Here is a 27,864-nt window from a genome sequence, read left to right as displayed (position 1 = left end):
TAAATAACAAACCCATAACTCATAGGCTTCTGATTTTAAAAATGTGACACGTGTCAACACCTGACATGTCACCAATTACGTCTAAATTGGGTTTCAATCAAGAGACAATCACGCCTAATTTAGATAATTTTATTTTTGAAAAATATTCATAAGTCTACATTAATTTCAGACCACGAATAATAACCCAGAAACTTATAACATTAATCGTTAATTTCAAAAATAATATCCTTCTTCCTTAGAGATTTAGAATATTTATTTAATTACTTCCTTTATTTCTACAGATTTTTCAAGTTGATTTTTAGTTTAAATCACAAATCAAATCTTTATTTTGTTTTCCTTATTAATAATAATTTTTATTTTTATTTTTTAATTTAAATCACAAACAAAATTTTTGTTATAATAAAAAAAATTATTATAAAAAAAATTTAAATCACAAATCAAAATTTTATTTATTTTATATATTAAATCATAAACCCAGAACTGAGAGGTTTATGGGTTTAACTGCTCTTTTAATATCATTCTTGTAAATTTAAATTGTATTTGTGAGAAATAAAATATGTCAAATGAGATGTCATTGAGTAGATCTCGAAAAGTTATGTGGAATTAAAAAAATAATTACTTGATTTGGATACCCGAGTCAAAAGTTAGGCCTTCAGAAGTTTTATGATTAAATTATTATTTTTTGAAAAAAAAATATGATATATGTCAACACCTGACGAGTGACGCCCAAACTTAGGCGTGATTGTCTCTCGAATGATGCTCAATTTAGGCGTCAGTGGTGACGCTCAAAATAGGTGTCTTATTATGCAATAAATATGTAATTATTTCTAAAATTATAATAAATACGTAATTAATTTATTAAAAATCCTTAAATAAATTTTTTTGCCGAAGAAGAATGAATAGAAAGTAAACATAGCGTTGGCGTAGCGGCGGCAGAGGAACTTTGCTCTCAGCTCTGAACTGAAGTTAAACCCTCACTCACTTGTCACGTTTTCGCACATAGCGTGAGCCATGGGTGAGGGCGAGGTATCTGCTGTAACACTTGGGGCCAAGGCTTCATCTCTCTCTTCCTCCTCCGTCTACGCCGTTGCTAGTGGCCGCTCTCAGGTGCGGATCGATTCATCTGCGCTCGATAGGCTCTCCTCCACGGCGTCGTTTAAGCATAAGATCGCCGTCCCCGATTTTCTAACCCTAGAGGAATCCAGGGCCTTCCTTGTGGTGCTTCTCAACAGGCTCCTCCTCTGCAATTCCCCCGGTCGTATTCCCCAACTGATTGCCGAAGCGCTCAATTCGAAGCCGCAGAGTTTCCGATTCGAAGAATTCGACGTCACTGAAGCCGAGCTTTTTGTGCTGAACAATTCTTGTGCTGCATTGCTTGGGGTTTCTGCCATTTTGGACCATCAATCCACGGCGTTATCTGCGGTTGCGGATGTTGCGGCTGCGTTTTCGTGTGAGGCGTTGAAAGCCGATGTAACGGCCTTCAATTTGATGGATTCCGGTGATGGACACACCTCCAAGGAGGAAGTTGGAGTCGCCAGTGATATGAGGGTTCTGCTTAACGGATCCAAGTTGGTTGGAAAGGAGAAGATTCGATCAGTTACGAGAATTCGCAAAGTTCATGGAACTATGAGGGAGCAAGTGAAATCGGTGCATTCTAAGATGCGGGTTGAGTTGAATTCAGGGTTTAAATTGGTGGAAAATGAGACTGGGAGTGAGCAAGCTGTGTGCACGGTGCTGTTGCCGTTGGCTGAAGCACTGAGGGAACTTGGTGAGGGTAGTTTTGCTCGCGCCCAAAGTAATTTGGTGTCCATAGGTAGTATTAGCAATGATCTGAAATTGAGTCTTGGTGAAATCTTTGGAAAGGAATGCCCAACTGATGCTGGTTTAAGCAGTGGTTTTAAAGCTGCTCTAAACTTGGTTTTTGGAAAGGAATATGAGAAGTTTGCACATGAAGTCAAGGTGCTGTTGGCACTTGTGTGGAAAGTTGTGGCATGGGAAGCTGTGACGGCAATTGTGGTACTCGAGGCTGCTGAGCTGAATGAAAAGATCCAAGGTGTTCAGGGAAATGGAGACAATTCAAAAGTAGAAAAGAAGAAGAAAAAGGTTGTTTTGGGGAAAGGAACTAGTTCGATTTTGCTATTGATCAAGGACAGGTTAGAGAGGGAAAGACAGAATGCTGTTGAGAATTCACGGTTATTGGAGATATGGGTGGGAGAGTTTCTTTCATTTTTGGACATGGCTGAACCCGAATTTAATGAATTTTTATTGGAAGTAAAGGATATTGTAGAAAGCAATGAAAGCAGAAGATTACCCAAGATTCCTAAGGTAATTCTATCAACTTATGGTTAACAGATATGATTGACTTTGTGTTACTCAGGCGTATTAACTTATGCTTAACTTTTCCAATTTTCTGTAGACAATAGTGTATTTGTATTTTGATAGTGGTCATTGTGGAGTTATAATCCACTCCAGGTTGAGACATTAAATCGTACTCTAAGGCACCTGGCATAAGGTGTTGCTTTTTATCATATGTAATCGAGTTCTTACAGCGTGTACTGTTGAACTAATATTCATTTGTTTACTTTTATTTGTATGACATTTAATGGTGTTGTCTATAGATAATGGAATCGATTTATGTTTATTTCTGTTCATCGATGGGATGTTTTGTTTTGGTATTCTTACCTTGAGTATCACAATATAACATATCAGGGGACACGTGATTTTGCTAAAGAACAAATGACAATTAGAAAGAAAGCGTTTCGAATAATAGAAGAAGTTTTTGAGAGGCATGGTGCCACAGCCTTGGATACTCCTGTTTTCGAATTGCGTGAAACTCTCATGGGGAAATATGGAGAAGATTCAAAGTTGATTTATGATCTTGCTGACCAGGTACATATGTTTACTGCTTGTTCATTTATTTACTAGTTGAGCTGATTTATGACCAAACCTTTTTCTTTTCTGTTGGTAAGGATATTTTGAGAGAATAAACTTACAGTATTCAAAATCCTAAGAAAAAGGGATATTTTCTCGGTAGAATTTTTCCTGCTGCTATTCCTGATTATTTCCTGAATCCAGACTTCTTTTTCTAAAGACTGCCATTAGGGTTATCTGCCAGATTGGTTCCCCCCACCCCACCCCACCACCCTTTTGTTTAAACCCCTGGATCGAGTTGTATATATTTTCAGACTAACTCGTGATCAACTTGTTTGACAGGGTGGGGAGCTCTGTTCTTTGAGGTATGACTTGACAGTTCCATTTGCTAGGTTTATGGCTATGAATGGCTTGACATCTTTAAAAAGGTACCAGATAGCTAAGGTCTACAGAAGAGACAACCCATCTAAGGGAAGATACCGTGAATTTTATCAATGTGACTTTGATATTGCTGGTCCATCTGAAAAAATGGGTCCAGACTTTGAGGTTGTTAGAATTTTGACTGAACTGCTAGATGAGCTGGACATTGGGGAATATGAGGTAAATATTTTTAATATTCATTCTTTAAAAGTATTTGTTTTTTGGAACTGTAGAACTCTACTGACTTCGTAATTTGATATTGGCATCAACCATCATATTTCATTCTCTGTCATTACTTATTTTGGTGAGTCGTTATCAAATATCAATGTACTGCCATCATACATACTTACTCCAAATGGTACTCTTAGAATATGTATTAGTATAAAATTACAGGCCTATGTATTTGGGCTAGGATTGTTATATGTGCTGGCTGATGTGGTGTTTGCAAAGCTTTTGTCAAATCAGACTGGTTTTACTCAACCCAACTCATGTGCTATAGTTTAACCTTGTTATCAAGTCTTTGTTTTGTCAATTATCAGATTACTTGTTGGCTGATGTGGTCTTTGTGCTGCTTTGCTTTTTGTTAAATTTGGTCTGTTGTACTCATCTCAAATTATGTTCTATAGTTTAACCTTTTAATATCATTCATTTGGATGTGACTGGCAATTAACTGTGGTTTTCGTACTCGGTGCTAAAAATTCTATTCAATAACGTGTTCAGATTACAATATATGTGTGCTTGTATGTGACCTTTTTCTTATAATATGTTTTGCCACAGATAAAGTTGAATCATAGAAAGTTACTGGATGGCATGATGCAAATATGTGGAGTACCACCTGAAAAGTTTAGGACTATATGTTCAAGCATTGACAAGTTAGACAAACAGCCTTTTCAACAGATAAGAAAAGAAATGGTGAGGACATATGCTTCTCCTTGTGTCTATTTCCATTATAAGTTTATTTATTGGATGATTGAGTGTGCCTAGTCTTTTTTGTGCTTAAACTGTTCCTTCTGTTGGACATTTAGAATGATGTAGGCTTTATTTTTTTATATTCATTTTTATATTTTTATAATTTATGCTTTATTAGTTGGTAAACAATTTTGGTCTAGGACCTGAATTCAATTTGTTACCTTTACATTTTTGGTAAATCTTGTTGCATGATTTTTTGAGGAGGCAAACACCCTGTCACTGCCTGGTTACCTCATTGCACAGAAACCTTTTTTGTTGTGGTTTCTTCATCTCTGAACAATGTCTGGATTGTAGGAAAACTGTTATTTTCTTTGCATCCATTTTCTATTCAGCAGTTACTGATAACCGTTGTTGTATTGAATTTGAGAAAATTTAGGGAGAAAATAAACGAAGAGAAAAGGTTACTGAGTGTTTGCCTTTCAAAACTGGTAATATTGTTTTTGCATAGTATAGTAACATTTTTCTGTTTTTTTTATAAGAAGCTAACTTACATCTCATCAATCATGCGTACTGGGACCTAATTGAATATGTATTGTAGGTGTTGCATGATTTAATATCTGGTCTCCGTATATTCATCATTTAAGGACCTAACTTGATAATTAGATTTGTGTTTGATGTGTTTTTTGTGTGCTTGTTTGTATTTGGTATTTGCTTTTTGTGCTAGTGCAGTTAAATTCCTAGGTGTCATACCGTGTATGTTTGGATAGATATGTGTGCATAGTTTGTGTTTGTGATCGTCATTTACATTTTTCCATAAAACCAAAAAGAAATTGCATTTCATGACTTAAATGTCCGTACAACTATACAAGTATATTCCATTACATTGGCTTAGGTCTTTTGAGACTTTCCATTGTTGTTGTCTTAGTTTTTAGGTGTGTCGTGTATGTCTGATTAATTTTTTTATACTGTAAGGATTTTATATTTAGTGATGTGCTTTATACTGTCATGATGTAGGTTGAAGAGAAAGGATTAACTGCTGAGACGGTAGACAGAATTGAAACTTTTGTTAAAGAAAAAGGATCTCCTTTGGCATTATTATCTAAATTTAAACAAGAGGGCAGTGCTTTGTTAGAAAATGCTGGATCTCTTGATGCATTGAATGACCTGGAAATTTTATTTAAAGTTCTGGAAAAATCAAAATGCATTGATAAGGTGGTTTTTGACTTGAGTCTTGCCAGAGGTCTGGATTATTATACTGGAGTTATATTTGAAGCTGTTTTTAAAGGGGGTAGTCAGGTAATTCTCATGCTAGTTTCTACTTTCTAGTGACCTAATGTTATGAGATCTATGATATTATGCCTTAAGTTTGTGATACTTTTGGTGAATTTTATTTCCTACGATGTGTCTAATTTGTTGTTCTTGATATACGTTATTTAGTTTAACTTATTTATCATATTCAACCGTTTTTTAGTATATTTTATTGTATGTATATATATTATTTATTTATTACTGCCTTGCTTCTGCCATGAGCTGCCATACGTGATATGCCATTAAAAACATTGTCTTATCCTCAGTACTTCTTTCTCTTAATGATGTCTTGTTTTGTCCAAAAAAAAGTTCAGTTAGTAGATGATCATTTCAACAACTTAGGCATCACATGATAATGAATAGAGTGCTGCAATAGTTCTTATTAATTCATTCAATATTCTTTGACAGCTGGATATTTCACTTACATGGGATTGGTAAACAAACCTTGGGAGTCAGGTTGTCCCATACATGAAGTCCAAGTTAAATAACCAACCACATTTAAATAAAGAATGCCCAAATAACATAAATAATATAAGGAAATATTTTTTTAGATACATTCACCGGCTCATCAATTACTCGATTAATTCGGTTCGAGCACTCTTGGATCCATTATAGGGTGCAGCTCTCCCAAGACAATTTTCTCTTTTCTCGGTGCTCAAAAGAGGAATAAGTTCCTTACCATTTGAACCAATAGTTTTAGGAAATATTTTGATCAAGCTGATTGATAGCTTCTGGATTTTTCAACTTCCTGCGTCACTAAATTTTATATAACACATGTTCTCTTTGTGTTTTGTTTGGTATATTCATTTTTACTTCTAATGTTATGAAACATGTTGTATAGAATATATAGTGGAGAAACCCCCTTTCCTCTGTCTGTTTGAGAAATGTAATGCAAGGAATTCCTTTTTGGATGGTTGTAGCAGTGGTGTTATAGTTCAGTTCATGTTTTTAGTTTTTGTATAGAATGTTCGTTGGATCAGCACCAAATTTAATTTGAAACCGTAGGCTGAGATGCAGTTCAACTTGATTTTCTCATAATTTTTCTGTAATTAAAATTCTTTTTCAAAAAGCCTAGTGAAAAATATGTAAAAGTAAAATGAAATCTTTGATTCTTGAAAGTGGCTTACCTCTGGTACTCTTATAATAGTCATATTTGTGCATATACAGTGTTCTGTTTGTGTTTCATTTGCTTAGTTTTTATTGGAATCTTCTGTTTATATTTAGGGATGAATTTATTTTCTTACACAGGTCGGTTCAATTGCTGCTGGTGGCCGATATGATAACCTGATAGGGATGTTTGGTTCAAAGCAAGTTCCAGCAGTTGGTGTCAGTCTGGGAATTGAAAGAGTATTTGCAATAATGGAGCAAAATCAGAAGGATCAGAACCAGGTGATCATAATGGTTGATACGTAACTTTATTAGTTATGTTAAAGACAAATAAATATTCCTTGATAATCTGGTATCAAATTCCATTTTGACACCAATTTTGGTACAAAATTCAGTGAACTTTATTCAAGGTTGACCTTGGTTTTCAGCTATTGAATAATCATGAAAGGCCCAAAATTGAAAAACACTAATTATTTGAATACAAGCCAGATAATGTTCCTGAATAAATTGGTGAGTACACAGATGGGGAAATTAATGCAAATGACATTGCATCTGTACTTTGTTGAAGTAAATTAAATGAATCAGTCTCATCATTTATTGAAAATGAAGAACACCCAATTTCTGGACCCTGGTAGGTTTTATCTCGTCACTAAGGGATGTTTGGGATTCAAATGAGTCGGAATCCTGAAGTTAACTTAAGGAATGTAACTCTTTGCAAAGTTAAGTGATGCCACAGATAACTTTCCTGGTTTTCTGGATAATTTTGAAAGAATTTTTTTATGTGAATTAAGTGCAGAACTTGAAGCCATATAAAGCAGTGAAGAAAAGATAAGAGGTAAAAATTAGAGAAGAGGGGCAAAAGACAAAGAACAGGGCAATCTCAATGAAACCAGAGTCCATAATAAGTTCCTTTCAAAACTCAGTCCCATATACTATACCTAACATTCTAACTGGAATAATAATAAAAATTTATACTAGATACCCAAATGAAGAACACATTATGAAATAGTAGGTCCCTTTTTAACCAATTCAAATTTGAAATACACAAACAGATAGAGTCTTCCGCACATGCATTTAAATATGTGATGACCGAGATTTTACTGTGATGGTAAGACACATAAACATGTCTCTACGTGCATCTACTGAGAACCAACGTTTTCTGTTATGGTTTTAAAATTATACATGTCTTCTGCGTGGAAGACTTATTGACAGACTTTTACCTAGAATTAATTTTACTTTTTTGGTATGGAAACGTGTTAATTGTTTTACTCTTATTCTGTGTCTGGATGCATCACTTTACTGCATTTAGTGCTCTGATAAAACTGACCACCTTCTACTTGTCTACTTTTTTTTTTTTCTAATTTTCACAAAAATTTGTATCACCTCATCAAGTTGTGAACGTCTGGTTTACTTTCTGGCCTAGAGTTTTTGAACGAATGGTGGCACTACTGTGTAGCCAGTGTATGCTATATTTGTTTTCCTTTTTATACTTCTTTTTGTAGTATGTTTTAATTTTTTGTTGATGTTTTTGTTAGATGGCTCGACCAACCAAGACAGAGGTCCTAGTGAGCATATTAGGGAGTGACCTATCACTCGCTGCAGAGCTGGCAGGTGAACTGTGGGATGCTGGAGTGAAGGCAGAATTCTTGGTCAATAAAAGGAGACAGAAGCACTTCGACTATGCTAGAGAATCAAGGATCCCATGGATGATATTTGTTGGTGACCAGGAAATAAAAGAAGGCGTGGTGCAATTGAAAGACCTTGAGGCCAGTAATGATGTAAGCATTCCTAGAGGAAATCTTGTGGAGGAACTTCGGAGACGTTTAAACCCATAAACCCCAGTATTTGCCGGAGCCAACTTTGCAGTTCATCATTCACTTTTACATCAGAATTGAGAGTATAGGTTTATGACAATTTAGGATTGTTTTCATGTTCATTTACGTAAGTTAGTCGAGGAAATGACATATTTTATCGAGATATTGATTTTGTTTTGTATCTGTTTAATCCTAACTTTGGACTTTGGATCTCGACTCATATTTTTCTATTCATATACCTCTTTAGTAGTCCTCTAAACATCCTAAACTGTTTGTACTAAACAAAATAAAAAAATAAAAACATCCTAAGCTGTTTTGGTTACCATTTGCTATATCCTATCTTCACTCCCCTCATAAACTTAAATAATTATAACTAAGCAAACCCTTCTCCGTTTTTAGTTAGTAGATTCCTCTTTATTACTTACGGTGTACAATTTACGGAAAGGAAACAAGTGTTGAGATAAAAAAATTCGAGTTTCCTTCACCAAAAAAAATAAAAATTCGAGTTTTATTGATTCACTCATATTTGAGAATAGTTTAAAGTCTTAATTTTGAATCCACTTTTAATATGATTTGTGATTGCCTTCTGAAGAGGATATTTGTGGTTTATTATAAAATTTCCTGAGTTTTATGCAACCAACAAAAGAGTTTTTAAGGATTAATTCGCTGTACTCTCCACTAAAATATAGTCAAATAATATTCCTAATTTTTAATGCTATTATTAATTGTTTTGATTGTTTTTTTTTGGTGAGTATTTATGTTTATTTTCAGTCTGGTTTAACTTTGTTTGAATATAGTTGGATTGGCATTAAGAAGAGTAGAAGACTAAATAACATTATTTTCCAATTATTTTATTTTTTATATCATAAAAATATGACATATGTATAATTTACAGATAATAGAACATATAATTAAGCCAAAATTTGTATATTGGGCAACTAAATTTTTAATGTAATATACGGTTAGGTTATAGTTTTGTTTTGGGTACATGAAAAGGCCAAGGCCCAGCAAAAACACAAAACAGTTAAACTAACTAGTGTTATAGTTTAGTTCAAGGGAAAAAGAATTCTTATATTGTAGGAGAGCTATCTTCTCATGTTAGTGAGAGTTTGTTTTGCGTGCAATAATTTTTTTTATTTTCTTTATTTTTTATGTGTGGGTCTCACCATAAATTTGAGTGTGCAGAAGATTTCCTCCTCTCCAATAGCACGAGAAAAGTATTGACCTTAGTTTAATTAATGTAACTAATTGGAAATCAATGACACCCACACCCACTTGGTTCCCTTTACCGTACTGAAGTGTTAATCACTAAATCTATATATTATTATATTATATGCGTAGCGGACCTTCAACTTTTACAAACAGCTGTTGGACTTCTGTCGCAGTCATCATCAGGATCACGGTCTCTCTCTCACTATCTTTCTCTTTGCGTAACTTTGTGACTTTCTCTCTCTAGGATTTCCAAACCCTAGCCCTTCCAATTCAACATCAAAATGGGTTCCGAAGGATCCAGTGTCGTTGGTCAGTATTGAGCTCCTTCACGCGGATATTTATTTCCTATTATCTCTCGTTCGTCGTATTTTTGTTGTTTCCGATGGCGCTTTTTTTTTTTTTTTTTCTGTATAATTATGTGCTTCTCTAATTGTGTAGCTTTTGTGAGTTTCCTGTTGTTATGGGCATAATCTAGAATTTTTAATTACTTTCTCTTTGTTTGCTTTGTTTCGTAATGGGTGCAACGGTTCGTTTGGACCTGGGGCTGTGGTATATGGGTTATGATGAGATAAGTACTTTGCGTTTGAGCTGTGTTTGTATTAAATTGGGCTATTGGTGTTTATTCTTATGCAGTATGGACTTTTAATTTTAAGAGTATGTAGTATGTAGTATGGACTTTTAATTTTCTGTGTTTTTATTTATGCTCAATGTACTCGGTAATACCACTTTCTCAATATTGTTGCTTGCTGAGTTTTTAGATTCTAGGTATCTCTTCCTTCTCAGTTAACTCAGTGTGGAAACTTTAGGCACCGTGCTCTAGCATATCCCATGTATATTTGAACGTTATATTGCTGCATTGTTGTTTAGTCTTTCAACTGGGCCACTGACTTTGTCATGCTTCCTTGGCATTATACTCGAATAGGCCCATATTTGTTTGCAGGGTTATAAAATTATTTAAGTACATAAAGGTTGAAAGAGTGGGAATAAAATTAGGAAAAAGTGGAGGGACAAAGCGGTGCTGTATATTTCTCTAGTATTTTTTTTTAAACAAAAAGGTTAAATTGGTATTACATTTACAAGCTCGTTATATCCACTTGTTCTGTGGGTGTGGTGCAAAGGATTGTGGAGATTATGACAGGCTTTCTATGGTCAGGAGCAGGAGATTCTAGCAGGGATCCTGTAGTCTGATAGTACATGTGTTGTAACTTGTATAGCCGGTGAAGGAGAGTGGATTAGGTTGCCAAATTCACTCCTACCACCCTTGTCCCGCGTACTCGTTCATGGGTACTAGATTGTGGTACTTTAGTGATCTGGACGCGATCTAGATCATGAAAGTTTGTGAACCAACTTCTTGTGAAAAATTGAATGAAAGATGGAAAAAAAATAAAAATAAAATTGAAAGACAATGAATGGAGGAACCTGCCATGGTATCAAGCAGTTACAAAGACGAAGGAAAGAGGAGATGAGGGTGCACAGGTTGGTGAGTTACAGAGATGAAAGAAGCAGGGGAAGGATGCGCCGGTACTAGCAAGAAGACAAGACTGAAATAATAACCTTATTCAACAAAACACAGTTTTAAGTAATGTATTTTTATTTTTAAAAGTCGGTCTTCTAAAGTTCAGTTAATGGGCTTATTTAAAATTTAGCATTTTGATTTTGGCCCATTCTTTTATTGGACTTCAAGAAACAATAGACTAGAGTAGGGCTGGCCAATTTGGCCCTATTATAAATAATGCCAGCTTGATAACTTTTTGAGTGAAATTGGGCAGACAGCTTTTGGGCAGCAATTGGGCTAAAACTGTCAGCTTTTGGATCCAGTCATTCTCTTTGTACCAGTTATAATGGATATATGAATAGAGACGTTGAGAAGATTCTATAATCAATGAACTCAAGATTTATTGACTGTAATTTATTCTTTGCAATGTGATTTGCATATTCCCCCCTTTTTTCAACCTACTAGTAAATGTAACTAATCATTGATTACGTTCATCAGTTATTGCAACTGTTTTTTTAGAGCATGTATTTGTAATTTACTCTTGTTAAATTTTTTGGTCTATCTATGCAGTTCCTAGGAATTTCAGATTATTGGAAGAGCTTGAAAGAGGTGAAAAGGGAATCGGAGATGGAACTGTGAGCTATGGAATGGATGATGCTGATGATATATACATGCAGTCATGGACTGGAACTATTATTGGCCCTCCTGGTGTAAGCTATGCTGTTCTTTGCAGAAATTCTGTTATATTTGATGCAATGAAAACCTCTTTGCAAAATTGCAGAATTTATTATTTTTTTAAGACCGCTATTGGTCTAAGTGATCTGCTTTTGCTTGTCTATTTTGATCAACAATACACATCATCCTTGCCAATGTATGCTGGCAAATTTGGTGTTTGCATGTCTCATTTATCTTTGAACAGGTTATATTTCAATCAGAATGAAGTGGGTGTGGGTATTGGGGATTTGGTTTCCAAGAATTTTGCTTCGGCAACTAAATGGTTATTTTCCTTGGGAGTCTACATGGTTTAAAATAAAGAACAAAGGGCAAACCTTGACGCACAAGGCTCCCTGACTTTGTGAGGGTAGGGGTGGGGGTTGATTGTACGCAGTTCTACGCTTGTATTTTTGGAAAGAGACTGTTTCCCATTACATGAACCCGTGACCTTCCGGTCACAAAGGCTTGCCCTCAACCTTACATGGTTTAAAATAAATTAGTTAATATTTCTAAGTATTTGAATTCCATTTTCTTTATCCAAGATCCCTATTTTACTCTGCTGTTAATTGAACTACTTTTGTCTCCACTATATTTTTTCCGCCTTAACTCCATGCACATGATGTGTGTGCCACTTTCTAGTTGCTAAGTGAAATCAGTGTCTACCAAACAATATATTGATTTGGTGAATTTTCCTGTCCATCTTGTTCTTTTACTAGACCGTTCATGAAGGGCGTATCTACCAGTTGAAATTGTTTTGTGGCAAGGATTATCCAGAAAGTCCACCATCTGTTAGATTTCAGACAAGGATTAACATGACTTGCGTCAACCAAGAAACTGGAGTGGTAGGTAACATTTTCCTTGAAGATTTTTTACAGTATTGTAAATCAAAGTTGAACTTATAAATATCTAAATTACCAGGTTGAGCCACATTTGTTTCCCATGCTTGCTAATTGGCAAAGAGAGTGTACAATGGAAGACATTTTAATGCAATTGAAGAAAGAAATGACGTCTCCACAAAACCGGAAGCTAGCTCAGCCTCTTGAAGGTTTGTCAATCTTATTTCTGATTATTACTAGTTTTTTTATAAATTTTTATCTCTATTTTAGCAATTTCTATATGAATGGGTTTGGTTATTATTATTATTATTATTATTATTATTTTTAAATTTAGTATTTTCTATAGAATGGACTGTATGGTTAATTTGTCAGTTGTGAAATCACAAGAGTTGTTTCTTTTGTCATTGTCAAAACCTGTAGACTAAGATGATCTTCTGTTGTGATAGATAGATTATTGGATGTGAACTTACTGTATCTATTGGTTAAGAGATTGGAAGTTATTTGTCAGAGGTTATGGAGATTGTTGATCTTATTGAACTTGTAATGCTTTGGAAAAGAGATCCTTGAAAACATGAAGAAGACATAATGAATTACTTGTGAGCTATTCAGCATTTAACTTCATAGAATAGTTTGAGAGTAAAGAATTTCTGATGGATTGTTCTCTGAGCAAGTAGTCTTAGTAAGTGCTTTTGTTTTAAGACAACTTGTTTTGTTACTTAAGAAACTGCATTGAATTTGTGCGGGTATTCCCAGGATTTGATATCTAGAGACTGGAATCTTCGATGACTATATTTTTTATTATATTTCAGCAAAAAATAACAAATTTAATACCTAAACTATGACTTGTCTGCAACTGTAAATTTATATGATTTACAAAATAATTATATAGCTTTCGTTTTGTGATATCTCATAATGTTAAAGAATCTCAACACACACCACTCTCTCTCTCTCTCTCTATATATATATATATATTGGGTTTATCGTTTCTCAAATCACTTGAGATAACCTTATCTCTGGCCACCCCAAAACTATATCATTTTTGGTATATCGTTTTTGGTTTTAGGAGAATTAATGAATAGTGTTTTGGTAAAATTTATACAATAAATAAACAAACAAAAATACCAAAACACTCTTCATTAATTAACACCCAAAACGATGTAATTTTGGGGTGGCCAGAGATAAGGTTAACTCAGTGACTTGAGAAATATTTTTCTCATATATATATATATATGGGACTATATATATATTGGATTTAATTTTGATCCCCTGTCTGCGTAAAATTTCTTTACATTATCATCCAATTATTTATCGTGAAATGATCAAATCATGAAAGGAGTTTACCAAAAAGGGTTGTTTGGAGTAGTAAGCAAGGCGTACTCCCAAAGGGAGGATCAAAGTTCAAACCCTAGAAAATACAGCTGTTTGGAGGTCTCCTAGCGGCGACAGTGTCCGGAGGAGTTGGTCTCGCAAAAATGTCTGTGAGGATATACCCGAAAGTAATAAATTAAAGGAGTTTGCAACACTTGTCTAGGAAGTCAAACTCATTTAATGTCTAAAAACTTGTACTGACTGGATCAAATTTTCCTATATTCTAGCCTGTGCTGACTTGATTATAAGCTGTTGTTATATAACATAGTTGGAACTAGAAGATCGTTTGTTAGAAGATTTGCATTAATGATCATATATATGACTTTCAGGCAACGAAGATGGCAGGATTGACCAAAAGGGGATGGTGCTGAGATGTTGTATCGTGTAATTCAGGTGAGAATCCAAGAATAATAATGTAAATAATTATATTGAATAGATAATCCCAGTTCATGGGTTAATGCATTTATAAATGTAATTATGGATCATTTGCGTATGTAACCTGGAGCAATCAATGAGCGACTATCGTATCCTTGAAATTTTATTTTGAATTGTGTGGAAACTGCTTTTACGGCGGATTCTAATTTGGCAGTTGGAACCTTTTATCTTTGCTTTTTAATGTTTTCATCTGTGTAGGTGTGAGCACTGAGCAGTGTGCATACTTTCATCCTGAAATTGTAGGATAACATTCAATTTGTCATTAAATTGTTTTCTCAACTTCAATTCTAAAATGAAAAATGACAGGTTATGTTATATTACTGTTAATAGGTGGTATTAATTATGGGAAAAATTACCAGAAAAGAAATTAGTCATTTGATTTAGAACCTACATATCAAGTAGGAGCTTACACTTCATTAACTTTTTGTTGTTTAAAAAATTTCGTTGTATTAAAAAAATAATAATGATGCAATGTTGCTTCATATTAAGCATCAGATTATGCACGAATCATCATTATCAAAGGTCGCTAAGGCAGGACTGAGTCGAATCGGGATGCAATGCTTAATGAGTTCTTGTTGGACTGCTTTTGTCCGGTAATTCACATCCTTCCATTTTGATCCAGATGGCATTTTGCTCAATTTTATTTACTAAGCAATCTTAGCAATGAGGTAAAGGTGCAGATGAGTGATCGGTATTAGCCTTATTTGGGTACGAGTGATATGAATATGAAGGTGTCTATAGCGCTAATTTGCAGAAGAAAAGAAAATCCGAAAAATGCCCATCCATTCGTGCACCTTGTAGTATGACTATTTGGGATAGTCTTGTTGAAAGAATCTGATATTCTAGACTTAGACATATCCGGAAAAAAATTAAACGATATATTTATTTTAGATTAAAAAAAAAAGTCTTTTTGAGGTAGGAAGGCATTTATTTACAAATTCAATTTTATTCTCAGTGATCAGTTTTGTTTTTCTACTTATTATTATTATTTTTTTTTTTTTTTATCTTTTTCGTTTTATAGTTAATTATTAATCACAGTAGCTCGAACTCTGACCCCAACTTCATCAATATCGTAAGAGGATAATACCCTAAAAATGGCGTACTTTTTGCTATTGGCCAGGTTTAAGCGATAACCGACATTTAGGGTTTGCTTAGATGGAATTATAAAAAAAGATACTTTTAAGAAACAATTTTTATAGAGTATTTTTGTAAGTTATTATTTAACTCATGAGAAATTATCAAAATAATTCTCTGAGGTTATTACTTAATTCTCTTGAAAATATCAAAATCATTTGATCATTATGAAATTTTTAATTAAAAAATAGTTTTTTTTTTCCTTTAATAAAGAGCAGAAATAAACATACCATTAATGCGTATTGTGGTTTTAGTTAAGTTCTAATTTTTTTCAAAACTACGTATTTATTGTCGATTGAGATCAAGGGTTTGATTTTAAAAAAAATAAGAAATATTATTAAAAAATGTTATATTTTATTTGATTGTTAAAATGTATAAACATTAAGTAATTCAAGAAATAATATAAATGTTTGAAATTTTATTATTCACTAAGTTAGGATACAAAATCCTGTCCATCACAAAAAGCGAAAAAGACGAATGACTAGTATATCATGTTTTTTGTTTGTTTGGAGAAACTGGTATATCTTCTTTATTCCGTATTCAACAATGCAGAATACAAATGGTATTATAATACATATCTCATTCTTATTTTGTGCATTGATTATCAAGTAATTAATAATATAAAAAATTGTTATGTGATTCAAACACTTATATTGTCCTTTTTGTACTATATCTCAATATGCATTAAAAGCAACCTATGTGTAAAAATGCATTAGTATTTTTCATTGCATAATGAAGGATTCTTGATCCGTATCAATAGCATACTTAAAATTCCATCTATGCAAAACTTTGTTATGCCTGCAGCGCTAAATTGATTAGAATTTGCATTAAATAATTAAGACTAAAGATACAATTATACAAATGCCACTTTCACGTGGATGTGGATACGCTATATCCAGAAGTTATGTAGCTAGCAATAAGCAGTATGGGGTTTTCAATTATTTATCTTATGTTTCCCATTCCTGTGGTTTATTTGTATAATATAGCTATAATCATAACAAACGAGGTTGGCCACCTAGACTAGGATAGTTCGACACAAACTCAATCAACCGCCAAATTCGGTAATGGGTTTGGTGTCATTTATTTAAAGGTAAAGTCATCGATGCGATGCTATAACTCATTGAAAACCTTATCTGCATTGGCAAAATGAGGTTGGCTTTTTGGTCGGAAGTTGAGGCTGAAAGCTTAATGTAGAGTTGTAGTGTTGTGTTCTTGTGGTGGCACATCAAAAGGCAAAGACAAAAATCCTCATTACTTCCCATGTAAACAGAATAGTGTAAACAAAAAATTATATCGGAGACAATGAAAGAGTGCCTTCATTATTGAATCATGTGAGGTGACCTTCCTTCCTTCCCTCTTGCAATGGCCTTTCGCTTTTCTTTTCCTTTGATGGGAACACCTAATGCTTACTCCTCCTCAATAGGTAACTGCACCCACCAACCATGTGTGTGTGTGAGAGAGAAAGAAACTTAAATAATACGTTGAATGTTACATGTTTGTGATATTAGACATTAGTACTCAATCATGGAAACAAAAATATGATTTTTTTTTTTTCCCTTTTTGTTTTGACCATGTGAAAAATAAAAAATAAAAAAATAAAAGAGAGAGATGTAATTTAAGTGTCATTTTTTTTTTCATAAAACGACTTGTCCATATGGACGGGTTTGAAGGAATTTTGTTTTCTGCTTAGTCAATTATGGGAGTTTGCTTGATACGTAGGCATCAATCCACTTCATCTTATTCAACGAGAAGCTCTTATATTGACTAAATATAAACAAAATTATTTTTTTAATTGAGATTAGTATTCAACCAGAAGCTCTTATTGTATGCCAAAGTCTAAAAATGGATATCTCTCTCTCTCTCTCTATGTGTATGGAAAAAAAAATGAAGAATGATCTCAGTGTTAGGAGATAATTTTCTAATAATTTAATGGATTCATATGAAACTCCTAAGCCATATACAGGAGTAGTAATAGTTAATTATCATATAACTGTTAATTTGAACTATATAAGTTTGTAGATTAATTTATTATATTGACTAAGGTGATGAGATTTCAAACTAGTACTTCTGATGATGATATATATAGTAAATTGCTTGGCCCTACGATTCATGAAGACCGTCGTGAGGTTGCTCGCCCTTTGAATCTTTGATGGTTGACTTGAGTCAAAGTTTAACCAAAGAAAAAATGAAGACTGAGTTAAACTTTAATGAAAAATTATATTATAGGGCTTTTAATTTGATTATTGGGAAATTAATGTAATACTTCTATAATTAAATTGAAACACCCATAACTAGAAAATAAAAAATAAAAATACTACTTTCAAATGTTGTATGTATATATGAGGGGTTCTACGTATATAACAATATATATAAAATAACGCTAGGTCATTAGTTAATCACTCAATTGATTGTTCTTATGTGGGGAAAAATAAATTTTCTAATAGCCAGACAACTTAAAAGAAGACAAATAATTGAAGTTGTTTGGGTGCTCTTCGCGTCACTTCTTTTTATGCTATTGAAATGTGGAAGAATTTTCTTCTCTATGAAACTTTTTCTTAAACAGAGTCGGAGAGATCAGGGGGGCCATGTTGCCTTTCATTTGCAAATTCTTTATTATGTATTTATTTAGTTAGCAACCTCCTAAATCAAATTATAATGTCAATAATTAAACAGAAAACTCGTATATAAATCTAAATCTTAAGTTAAATATAAAGTTCTTATTGGTTTATATATTGAAACTGTAGTTTATCTCAACTTCATCCTCACATTGTTCAGTAAAATTGCACAAAGAAAAAAAAAAATCCTTAGTCTTTTTTTTTTTTTAATTGTATTTGTTGGAACGACTTAAGTCAGTCAATGCTCCACATAATATTTAAAAAAATATCACATGCTTGATCAACAAAAAGTTGGAACTTATAATTAATGGTTTCGTCTTTCCGCAAGGTAATTGAAATTTATGATTATTCGTAGTCAATTGTAGTCATTCTTTGGGAGTTTCTTGCTAGTTTAATCCTTATCAATCAACTTCGTTTGCTTTGCTTACGAAGTTTGGCTTGAATTGACTATTGAGGCTTTATTGCAAATAGTTAGAGCTACGAAGCTTCTCACTCTAGTGTATATTAGGATGGGAAGAGAAATGTCTTTGTCCAATACTATTCAACCTTGTATAGTAGTGCCTTTTGGTAAGAATTTGTCACGCTTAAGTTTTATGTTTTTTCTGTGCAATACCTTATGTATCTAGCAAATTTCATATTTATTTCTTTCATATCAATAATGGTATGCTTTTTACCAACTAAGATTAACTCAATTAACAATATCATTTGCGTCGACATAATTAGATACTTTTTATTCAATTTCTGTTGAAAACTCTTTATTAGTAAACGCCAACCAATTGACCTGCCTTCTGCATCAATTGTAAAACAAGTTATCAACTTTTTAACTCATTTTTATTATACAAAAGAATGCAGTGATCGATAGATATGATTTTAGTTTCGTCTTTAATTTAAAAAAGGCACATTGAATATCTCTTAATAAAAAATAATTAAATTCTTCTATCTTTTTGTCTATTTCGGTAAATTATAAAATTAAATGCATTTATCCTCTGTTGTTATGTCCCATATCCCTTCATACTCCACAAAGGTGTGAGTTCGAATTTTATTGACCGAAATGAAAACTTTATTAGTGGGCGATCTGTAATCCTTTTCAAAAAATTTGAAAAATATTAGAGGTATGCTCTACTTCTAGTGGAATAATGACATCTAATATCACCTAAACTTTCATGTAAAGAAAAAATATAGCTATTTTAGTTCAGTTCTTTAAATTTTGTAAACAAAAATATTCAATAAAATTTAAACCTAACAAATATATCAGTCAAAGTTCCTATAATCAAGATTTACCAAAAGCATTGAGTAATGAAAATGAATCAAGACATTAAAAAAAATTGCTGAAATCGAAAGTAACAAATGAAACATTTATCATAATTAAGATTTGAAAGAAATTCATGTATAATTGAAATTAAGGAATCTAACGGCATAGAGATGAACCAACACAGTCTAACAGCTCTTTGAAAATGGGAGTGGAGTATGAATTGAATAGCAGACATCTCAATCTAACTCAAATAATTTTCTTCATAAACAGGCGCGAGGCACTTTTAATAGGTCACGGGGTGTCGTTGTGGGCCTTGTGACAGGGAATTAGAGTTGCCAGCTAGCAAATGCGACGGGAAATGTTAGTTTCATATTAATTGTTTTGGTGTCATTCTATATTCACAATGTATTTAGTTATCTCGAGTTTGAGAAACATATTATATACTTTTCGAATATTCAAAAAATCTCAAAGGTAGCTCATTTGACAACTGAGTTTCTAAGGTTTACTTGGGTCAGAATTAAGTTTAAACTGTCTTAAATAAATTCTTGAAAAATCTTCAAAAGTCATAGGACATGCCTCTTATCTTAAAGGAGGGATTATTCTTCGCTTTCGGGTCATACTCTTCAGGTTATACCAAAAAAAATTATTAATATAATATTCATCTTGATAATTTAAGCCGATACATTTTTGTTTTGCCAAGGAAATACACAATTAAAATCTACGTCCTTTTGAAGCTTACAAATAAGCATTTTTTTGGTGTAAGAGAGTTTTCAGAAGATTGGGTGTAACGGTAAACTATGTAAATTTAATGCAACATAAAAAAGCAAGCACAATCAAGTGGTTGCGCATTCTGCGAACTAAACCGCAACTTCGTTAAACTTGAAAAATGAGCTACCACAAAGAGGAACTTGATTAGTTGAAACAAACCAACACAATAGGTCAATAGCAATTACGAATACTTTTCGCATAAACTTGGTTCCCCCCTTTTGATGTATATTTTTAAATTCTATTAAATTAATTGTACATATATTTTTCATAATTTTAAGGGAAAAGTGTTTGTAATTTTAAATGACAGAAAGTTATGTCATTTTACAAGAGATAAAGACACATAAAATTTGAATTTTAAATTAAAAAAACCACTCACTTTCTCTCTTTCATTATTTCTGTGTCTATTTTTCTCCTAAAATGACATAACTTATGTCATTTAAAATGACAAACATCATACCGTAATTTTAATTGTTTTTTTAATTTATATTTTTTAAAGTCTATCTGAATTTAAATTTCCCTATTCCCATAAACAGCATACTACTTGCAAAGAAGTTAATAAAACTACGACTTTTCACCGGAAAAAAAAAACTATGACTTCTCGATAGGCAATTGGTCGAAATTTCTAATATACTATTGTAGTATTTATTTATATCCCCTCAATAAAAACACAATGTCTATACTGACATATTTCCTAAATGAAAAGCAAAAATAAAAAACAATATCTATATATTTTTGAGAATACATAATCTGTATTTTATTTTGAATAGGAGTTATACCCATTATTCAGTAAGATGATAGTACCAAATATATTCTTGGCAATTGATAAATACAAGTACATGTGGCAATTAAAAACCAGAAATCTCATGAGATATATTCTGGTTCAGAATAAGAATGAAAAGATATGGACAGCGTACAGTTTAAGGGCGTAAATGCCCAAACGAATTTGCCAAACTAAATGGCATGTTAGAAAACTGTTTATAAAAATAATTTTTTGGTTTTAGAACATAAAAAAAAAATATTATTTGATAAGGCTTGTTTTGTAAATTTTTTTTGAAAATTGTAACTATTTTTTTTTTTTTTTTAGAATCAGATTTAGAGAACATATCTAAATTCGGTGCAATGAACGAGTGGAACACTTTTTTTATAAATAGCATGCTTGTCTTTCACTTTTTAAAAGTACTTTCAAAATTTTGTTTTTACAGACCATATTACATATCATATAGTAGAACATATTTTCATATTTTAGAGGGGGTGAGAGCCCACCTTAACCCCCCATGTAGGTCCGCCGATGCTCCATAGCAAGGTAAGTCATATTCAAACAAACTGTTTCTATCAACCGCCCAATGAAACCTCCAAGAAAGAATAGTGTCCTCAATTATGTTGCACCGATACTGACACAAGACACATGATACGGGATACGACACGACACGATATTCTGACATGTTAATTTTAAAATATGTTAAATTTTGATACGTTAGGACACATTTTGATATTATATAATATTTTTAATTTATGCAGTGTATATTATATTTAGTATTTAATAATTTAACAAAAAAATAAAACTAAATTTGTAATACCCATCAATTTTTCAAAGAAACATAAGATATCCCAAAAGTTTATATTAAACTCAATAAAATCGTAATCGTAATTTAAGAAATCTAATAGTTGAAACTCAAAATGCAATGCAACGTAACTTTTGAAATTTTTTTGAGTCTTTACAGCGAGTATTGGAGTGTCGGGAAGTATCGAAATATCGATGAGTGTCAGTAAATGTCGGACACGATACAACAGAATTTTTAAAGTGCCGGTGCTTCATAAATCTTTAATACAAACTCATGAAGATCGAAGGACCAGGAATTTCAGAAAATAACTGTGGTCTGTATAGCTGATTGCGATGGACACTTAGATTACAACTTCACTATAGGACAGCATCCATCTAGTGGTATATTTTATTTTGGGAAAAAATGATTAATTATGTGTCTTTATTTTTTTTCATAAAATAATTTATAAAAATAAAAATATCGAATGATCGGAATACATTTTCATAAACAATTTATAAAACAAAAAGTAAAATAAAAAGTATACATTATGTCAGTTATTTATTCATTTTTTTCAAAAAGAAATTCTCTATTTAATTATTATCGGTAATGGTACATTTATAATAACTTATGCATGAAAGGTTCGTACTAAGGGTATGTTTGGTGTGACGTATAAGGTCTGGTAGTATAAGCTTATACTATACGTTATGATATTTTCAGTTATTTGGTGTGACCATCGTATAGTATAAGCTTATACAGCAGGATCTCTTAATACATCAAAACGATATATAACTTAATCCGGCCTAAGGGGGAGGGATAAGGCCTGATAAGGGGTTGATGTATTAATGTTGTTTACAAGTACAATTCCTAAGAACTAATATATCATTTTAATATTAACATATTAAAATAATTTTTTTGATATAATAATTTTTAAATATTAGATAATATTATCTTATACAATACCATACCAAACGCAGGATAGTATTAAAATTTAATCAAGTCTTATACAATCAGATCTTATACTATCAAGCCTTATCATACACTATGCACCAAACATGCCCTAAACCACGTTAATTTCTATACAGATTAATCGTTCAAAAGGTAAATTGCAAGTGTAAAACTGAAATACCAGATTAACGTTTCTTCTACTCTTTTAAATTGTTGCTAGTAGTTCAGTTAATAAGAAAGGGACTCAGCAAATGAAAAGAAAAATGTCATATTTGAAAAGAGTTTAAATATCTTTATTTTTAATTTGGAATGCGCTCTAGATTAGTTTCATAACCAGCTCAAACAATAAAGATTGTCTTAACTAAAAAAAAAAAAAATTGTTGCTAGCAACCTTCTAAGTGACCTTCCATCCAAATAATAGTACTAGACTAGTAGTAGTAGGTAAAAACCCATATCCCCTTTTGGCCTTTCAATGGCTTTTGAGTCAACAATCACCTGCCCCTTAACCATTTTTTGACTTCAACCTTAACTAACTCAGTACAATACCACCAATACACTTATACACGTTCCCATTAAGTGTATTAACTCAACCCAAGTTCCCTTAATTTAAAGGCCAAAAAGTGTGAAAATAATTGTAGGTAAGGTACCTTTGATTAGTTAGTTACTTTAACCATTTAGCACTCCATTCTGCTTTTTTGTTTCCACAATCATACATACTCTTCTTCTTTCATCAACTTCCTCACTTCCTTACGTAAATTCTCCTCAAAGCAACCCATCACCATTACCACAGTACTCTCCCAAACTCACACACAACAAGAAAGAACCTATCATCAGATTCCACAACACCCTCATATCCATAAAACAAAAACATTCTTAGTATTTCCTCAGCCTCACTCACTCATATTCGTTCACACCACATGTCAAGCACAAACATAAACAACATGCTTCTCCTTCTTCTCTTCCTTCTCACACTCTCAGCCATAACAACCCCTTCAACCTCCTCCACTGACTCTTTCATCTTCGGCGGTTGCTCCCAGCTGAAGTTCACGCCTGGTTCCTCTTACGAGAACGGCGTGAACTCGATCCTCACCTCCTTGGTCAACTCAGCCACGTTCACAAACTATAATAACTTCACCAATCAGGGCACCGCCGCGTCGGACACCGTCTACGGCCTCTTCCAGTGCCGTGGGGACCTCAGCAACGACCAGTGTTCTCGCTGCGTGGCGCGTGCGGTGAGTCAACTCGGCACACTCTGCTTCGGCTCGTGCGGCGGCGCGTTGCAGCTCGACGGCTGCTTCGTGAAGTACGATAATATCACGTTCCTTGGGGTGGAGGACAAGACGGTGGTGGTGAAGAAATGTGGGCCGTCGATTGGGTTGACCACAGATGCGTTGACCCGAAGGGATGCTGTGGTGGCGTATTTGCAGGCGTCGGATGGGACTTACAAAACGTTCAGGTCGAGTGGCTCTGGGAATATGCAAGGTGTGGCGCAGTGCACGGGAGATTTGAGTCCCAGCGAGTGCCAGGATTGCCTTTCCGATGCCATCCAACGGTTGAAAACGGACTGTGGGGCCTCCACCTGGGGAGAGATGTACTTGGCCAAGTGCTACGCGCGCTACTCGGAAGGTGGGAGCTACTCGCGCGGAAGTAACGGTAAGCGGATCCCCCACCTTGTTCGGTGGTGGTTTATGGCTTATTATACCTTTTGGCTGTGGCCTTTGCTTGTGTGAGTTACTAATCATTTTTTTTTTTTTAATTTGTGTTGGATAATTAGTTAGGGAGAATTGACTTTGCTTAATATAGCTTTGAATTTTGCTTACAAGTTGTTACTTACTCCCCATGTGAGTGGGTGTGGAAAATTAGAATTGCTCTGGCAACTTTTTTTTTTTCCTTTTTTGTTGTTGGGTAATTATTTTCTGGGTTTTGTAATTGTGTGTTGTGTGTCTCCATGAGTGTTTGATTGTTTGGTATTTTTTTATGTACCAATGGGAAATTTCCACCACATATAGCTTATGTATGCCATGGCTTGCTCAAATGACTGTTGTAGATATGTGGAGCCTTGGAAATGGATAATTATCCCTCTGTTGAAACTATACGTGTCAATGATGGTTAACTTTGATATTTGATTTACATAAGCTAATTATGTAGTCAAAATTTGTTGATTATCATGTTATTCTTTCTAGAAGGTTTGCATCTGAATTTTCAATTCTGCTTCCACTGCCCTTTTGTATTCTTTATTAAAAGTTATTCTTTTTGCTCAGCAAACGAGGGGGAATAAATGGTAAGTGGAATAAAAAGGGGAAAAAGGAGATTTGCAAAATTTTGCTTGATCAAAAGTACTTTGGACTGGCTTTGTGCTAGAATTAATAAATATACAAACATTCCAATAACATCTGTTTGACAATGAATGCGCCGCTTTGATTTAATGTGGAATCCTATGTATGGAAAGAACAATCACGATTGATGAAATGATATCCCCATCTTCCCTGATCCCTGAAAAACATTAACAGAATAAAAGATCATCTTACGCATAATACAATGATTCATAGATGTACTGTTTAAGATAATACTGTATCTTCAATAAATTTAAATAATTTTTCTTTTAAAATTTAAATTATTATAATAAATTGTATAAATAAAACCTTTGATCTGCTAACATAAATTCTCAAAACATTGCATATAATTGCAATCACGCACATTTGAAAATGCAGGGTATAAAAAAATACCATAACAGAACTGAATTTCATTGTATCTACTATCTATTACTGCGACACTAATTTTAAACATTCACATTTCCCATGAGATGTTGTCTGATTTTCTTATTTATTTTGAGCAATGTAGCTGATAACAATCACAATGATGATGAGATTGAGAAGACACTCGCCATTCTAATTGGACTCATTGCTGGGGTTGCTCTAATCGTCGTTTTCCTTTCCTTCTTGTCCAAGGTGTGCGAAAAGCATAAAGGTATGGTTTATGTGGTACATATATATATGTATGCAATCTCCTTAAATATTTAATTTATCATTGTTATAATGCTTCTCTTTTCTAAAATATGCAGGTGGTAAATAAAGAATAATATGTGCATAGCACTGGTATTGAACTTTTGTCCATGCTTTTCTATGGTATACTACTTGTCTTTCGGTGGCTCTTTTGGCACTCTTTTAGTCCCTCAGTTTAAACTTTCCCTTTTTGTATTCAATCCGTCTTATTCTTATCTTTGTAAGCTTCCTGCATAGTTCCCTTTATAAAAAAATACCAGTTAAGGTATAGATAGAAAGATGTGTATGGAAAAAGTAGTTCCTTGAAACAAGTTACAGAATTAGTTGCAATAAGGAGAAAAGGCTCAAAGATTCCACTCTCTGTGACCACTTATTTACTTGTCTAGTGTCCACTAATGTGTACAAATAGTGAACATTTCAGTGAAAAGTTCAGTATGTTATGTTATAGCCTTTGGTGGGTATAGAGTTTTTGCTTACTTTTATATTAGAACAAGATGAAGAACTTTACTTTCCATCCAAAAAGTTAGATGAAGACAAACTTGATAAAATTTCTGTCAAATCAGTGTCCCAATTTTGTTATCATTTGTGACTTATGATCTGGTTATTGGTCAATCGCTTGTATTACTTTACACTGTTTGGGCCATTATAAATTATAACAGACGTGCTCATGCAGGTGTTAATTTATGAATTCTATTTCTACATCTTATTCTCTAATGATCTCAGCCCAAGATCCATCTCAGGATGTAAAAATTTTTACCTAACGCCTTGAACCCTGTTCTAGATCTAAAATCTATGGGACAGACCTTGATGTCATTGTTAATATCAATATGAAAGCCAGTACTATTAATCTTAAACATTAAGTTTGACAGATCCTTTGCAAATATGTGTTTAACATTCGACACAAAAATCAGAGATGATGCAGTTATAAAGAAAGCGGTCACAAACTTGTCAGCTTAATGAGTTGGTGCAGTCTGCAATTTGGTTTTCTTACATTTGCTTGAAATTCATAGCCATGCAATCATCTGGGTATTTCAATAGACATCAATAGTCTGCTCTTTATAGGCTCTTTTTTTATTATTATTATTGTGACTAGTTTGGCTAATTGCTACTTAAATGCCAATCTACATTACGGAAGCTAATATTGGGTGGCCTTTATTTGCTATTCAGAAGATGCAAAAAAATACCAACTGATGTTTGACCAAGCAGTATACTGTTAAACTTTAATGACAGAGGTTTTTCTAATGAGAAAAAAGAAACATTGAATATTAAGGATGCAAAATTATAATCTTGCAATGATTAAGGAAGTATCATCATCACTCTATTATTTTATGAGAAGGGAAGCGCCAATGTGTCAAGTAATTAAATAGAAAGTATCAATTAGATATTTGGTAAAAAGTACCAATAATTATCAGACCATAGTCTTTGTAAGTAAACAATGTTCACTAAATGCCTCCAGAATCTTCTCTCTTTCCATCCTTATCTTTATCCTCCATCATCAATTGCTTTTTGGGTTTGCTTTTAATATAGGAACTCTTGCTTTTGTCCCAATCTATATAAACCTTGGCACCACTTAACATTACTTTACTTATCCTTTTACTAACCTTGATTATGAAACCCTGTTTGTCTCTCTTTCCTCAAACAGAACATAGGACATACGATACCATACCTGACAATCATAATCCCCGTCGTGTTCATAATTCATTGTATATTCCTTTCCTGCATCAACAAATTCATAAGTATTAAGCAGGTATGATGACATTGAATAATAAAGAGGTTTTAAGAGGCAAATAAAAGTAAAGACAATTGTACGCAGGGACATTAAAAAATGAACAGGTGGATGAAAAGTAGAATTATATTATTAACAGCATGAAACAAACTCAAGATTACTGATTGAATTAGAACATTCCCGTTGGTGGTCAGAGATTACTGATTGAATCAGAACATTACTGCTTAATCTTTTTTTTTTTTTTGGATAATAGAATAAGTTAATCTAAGCATACTCATAAACCACCTGTGTTGAAGGTATTTTAAAAAACCTGCGTTTGCGGAAATTGCGGCTGCATTCTCGTTCTAAAAAAATATTAAAACTCAGGAAAAAATGTGTATCATTTTAAAAGA

The 27,864-nt window shown here is 33.2% G+C and overlaps 3 protein-coding genes across 4 annotated transcripts; all 3 read left to right on the top strand.

Moving 5' to 3' along the window:
• The first annotated feature begins 939 nt into the window (after positions 1-939).
• LOC133290841 (histidine--tRNA ligase, cytoplasmic) lies at positions 940-8,639 on the top strand. The gene is made up of 7 exons (XM_061488963.1): positions 940-2,325; positions 2,710-2,889; positions 3,214-3,471; positions 4,069-4,203; positions 5,215-5,496; positions 6,757-6,897; positions 8,151-8,639. Exons 1-7 carry the CDS (start codon positions 1,012-1,014, stop codon positions 8,448-8,450), a joined length of 2,610 nt encoding a protein of 869 aa, XP_061344947.1. The 5' UTR covers positions 940-1,011; the 3' UTR covers positions 8,451-8,639.
• A 1,159-nt stretch (positions 8,640-9,798) lies between these two features.
• Positions 9,799-14,804, top strand: LOC133290852 (ubiquitin-conjugating enzyme E2 variant 1B-like). Of its 2 annotated transcripts, none has more exons than XM_061488984.1 (5): positions 9,799-9,950; positions 11,707-11,846; positions 12,567-12,692; positions 12,769-12,895; positions 14,384-14,804. In XM_061488984.1, the coding sequence occupies exons 1-5, from the start codon at positions 9,923-9,925 to the stop codon at positions 14,440-14,442; spliced, it is 480 nt and encodes a 159-aa protein (XP_061344968.1). In that variant the 5' UTR covers positions 9,799-9,922; the 3' UTR covers positions 14,443-14,804. The 2 variants fall into 2 exon arrangements, with proteins under 2 accessions (XP_061344968.1, XP_061344969.1); XM_061488985.1 differs by having other exon boundaries at positions 9,923-9,950; positions 12,567-12,689.
• Positions 14,805-23,345: 8,541 nt separating this feature from the next.
• Positions 23,346-26,309, top strand: LOC133290865 (plasmodesmata-located protein 6). The gene is made up of 3 exons (XM_061489006.1): positions 23,346-24,397; positions 25,586-25,711; positions 25,806-26,309. Exons 1-3 carry the CDS (start codon positions 23,662-23,664, stop codon positions 25,814-25,816), a joined length of 873 nt encoding a protein of 290 aa, XP_061344990.1. The 5' UTR covers positions 23,346-23,661; the 3' UTR covers positions 25,817-26,309.
• The last annotated feature ends 1,555 nt before the right edge of the window (positions 26,310-27,864 follow it).

The sequence above is a fragment of the Gastrolobium bilobum genome, unplaced genomic scaffold (assembly GCF_033153095.1).
Source record: "Gastrolobium bilobum isolate Gb01-03AN ecotype WA unplaced genomic scaffold, APGP_CSIRO_Gbil_v1 utg966, whole genome shotgun sequence".
Taxonomy (NCBI): domain Eukaryota; kingdom Viridiplantae; phylum Streptophyta; class Magnoliopsida; order Fabales; family Fabaceae; genus Gastrolobium; species Gastrolobium bilobum.
Note: the sequence above shows the minus strand (reverse complement) of the source record. Positions and strands in the feature narration are given on the sequence as shown.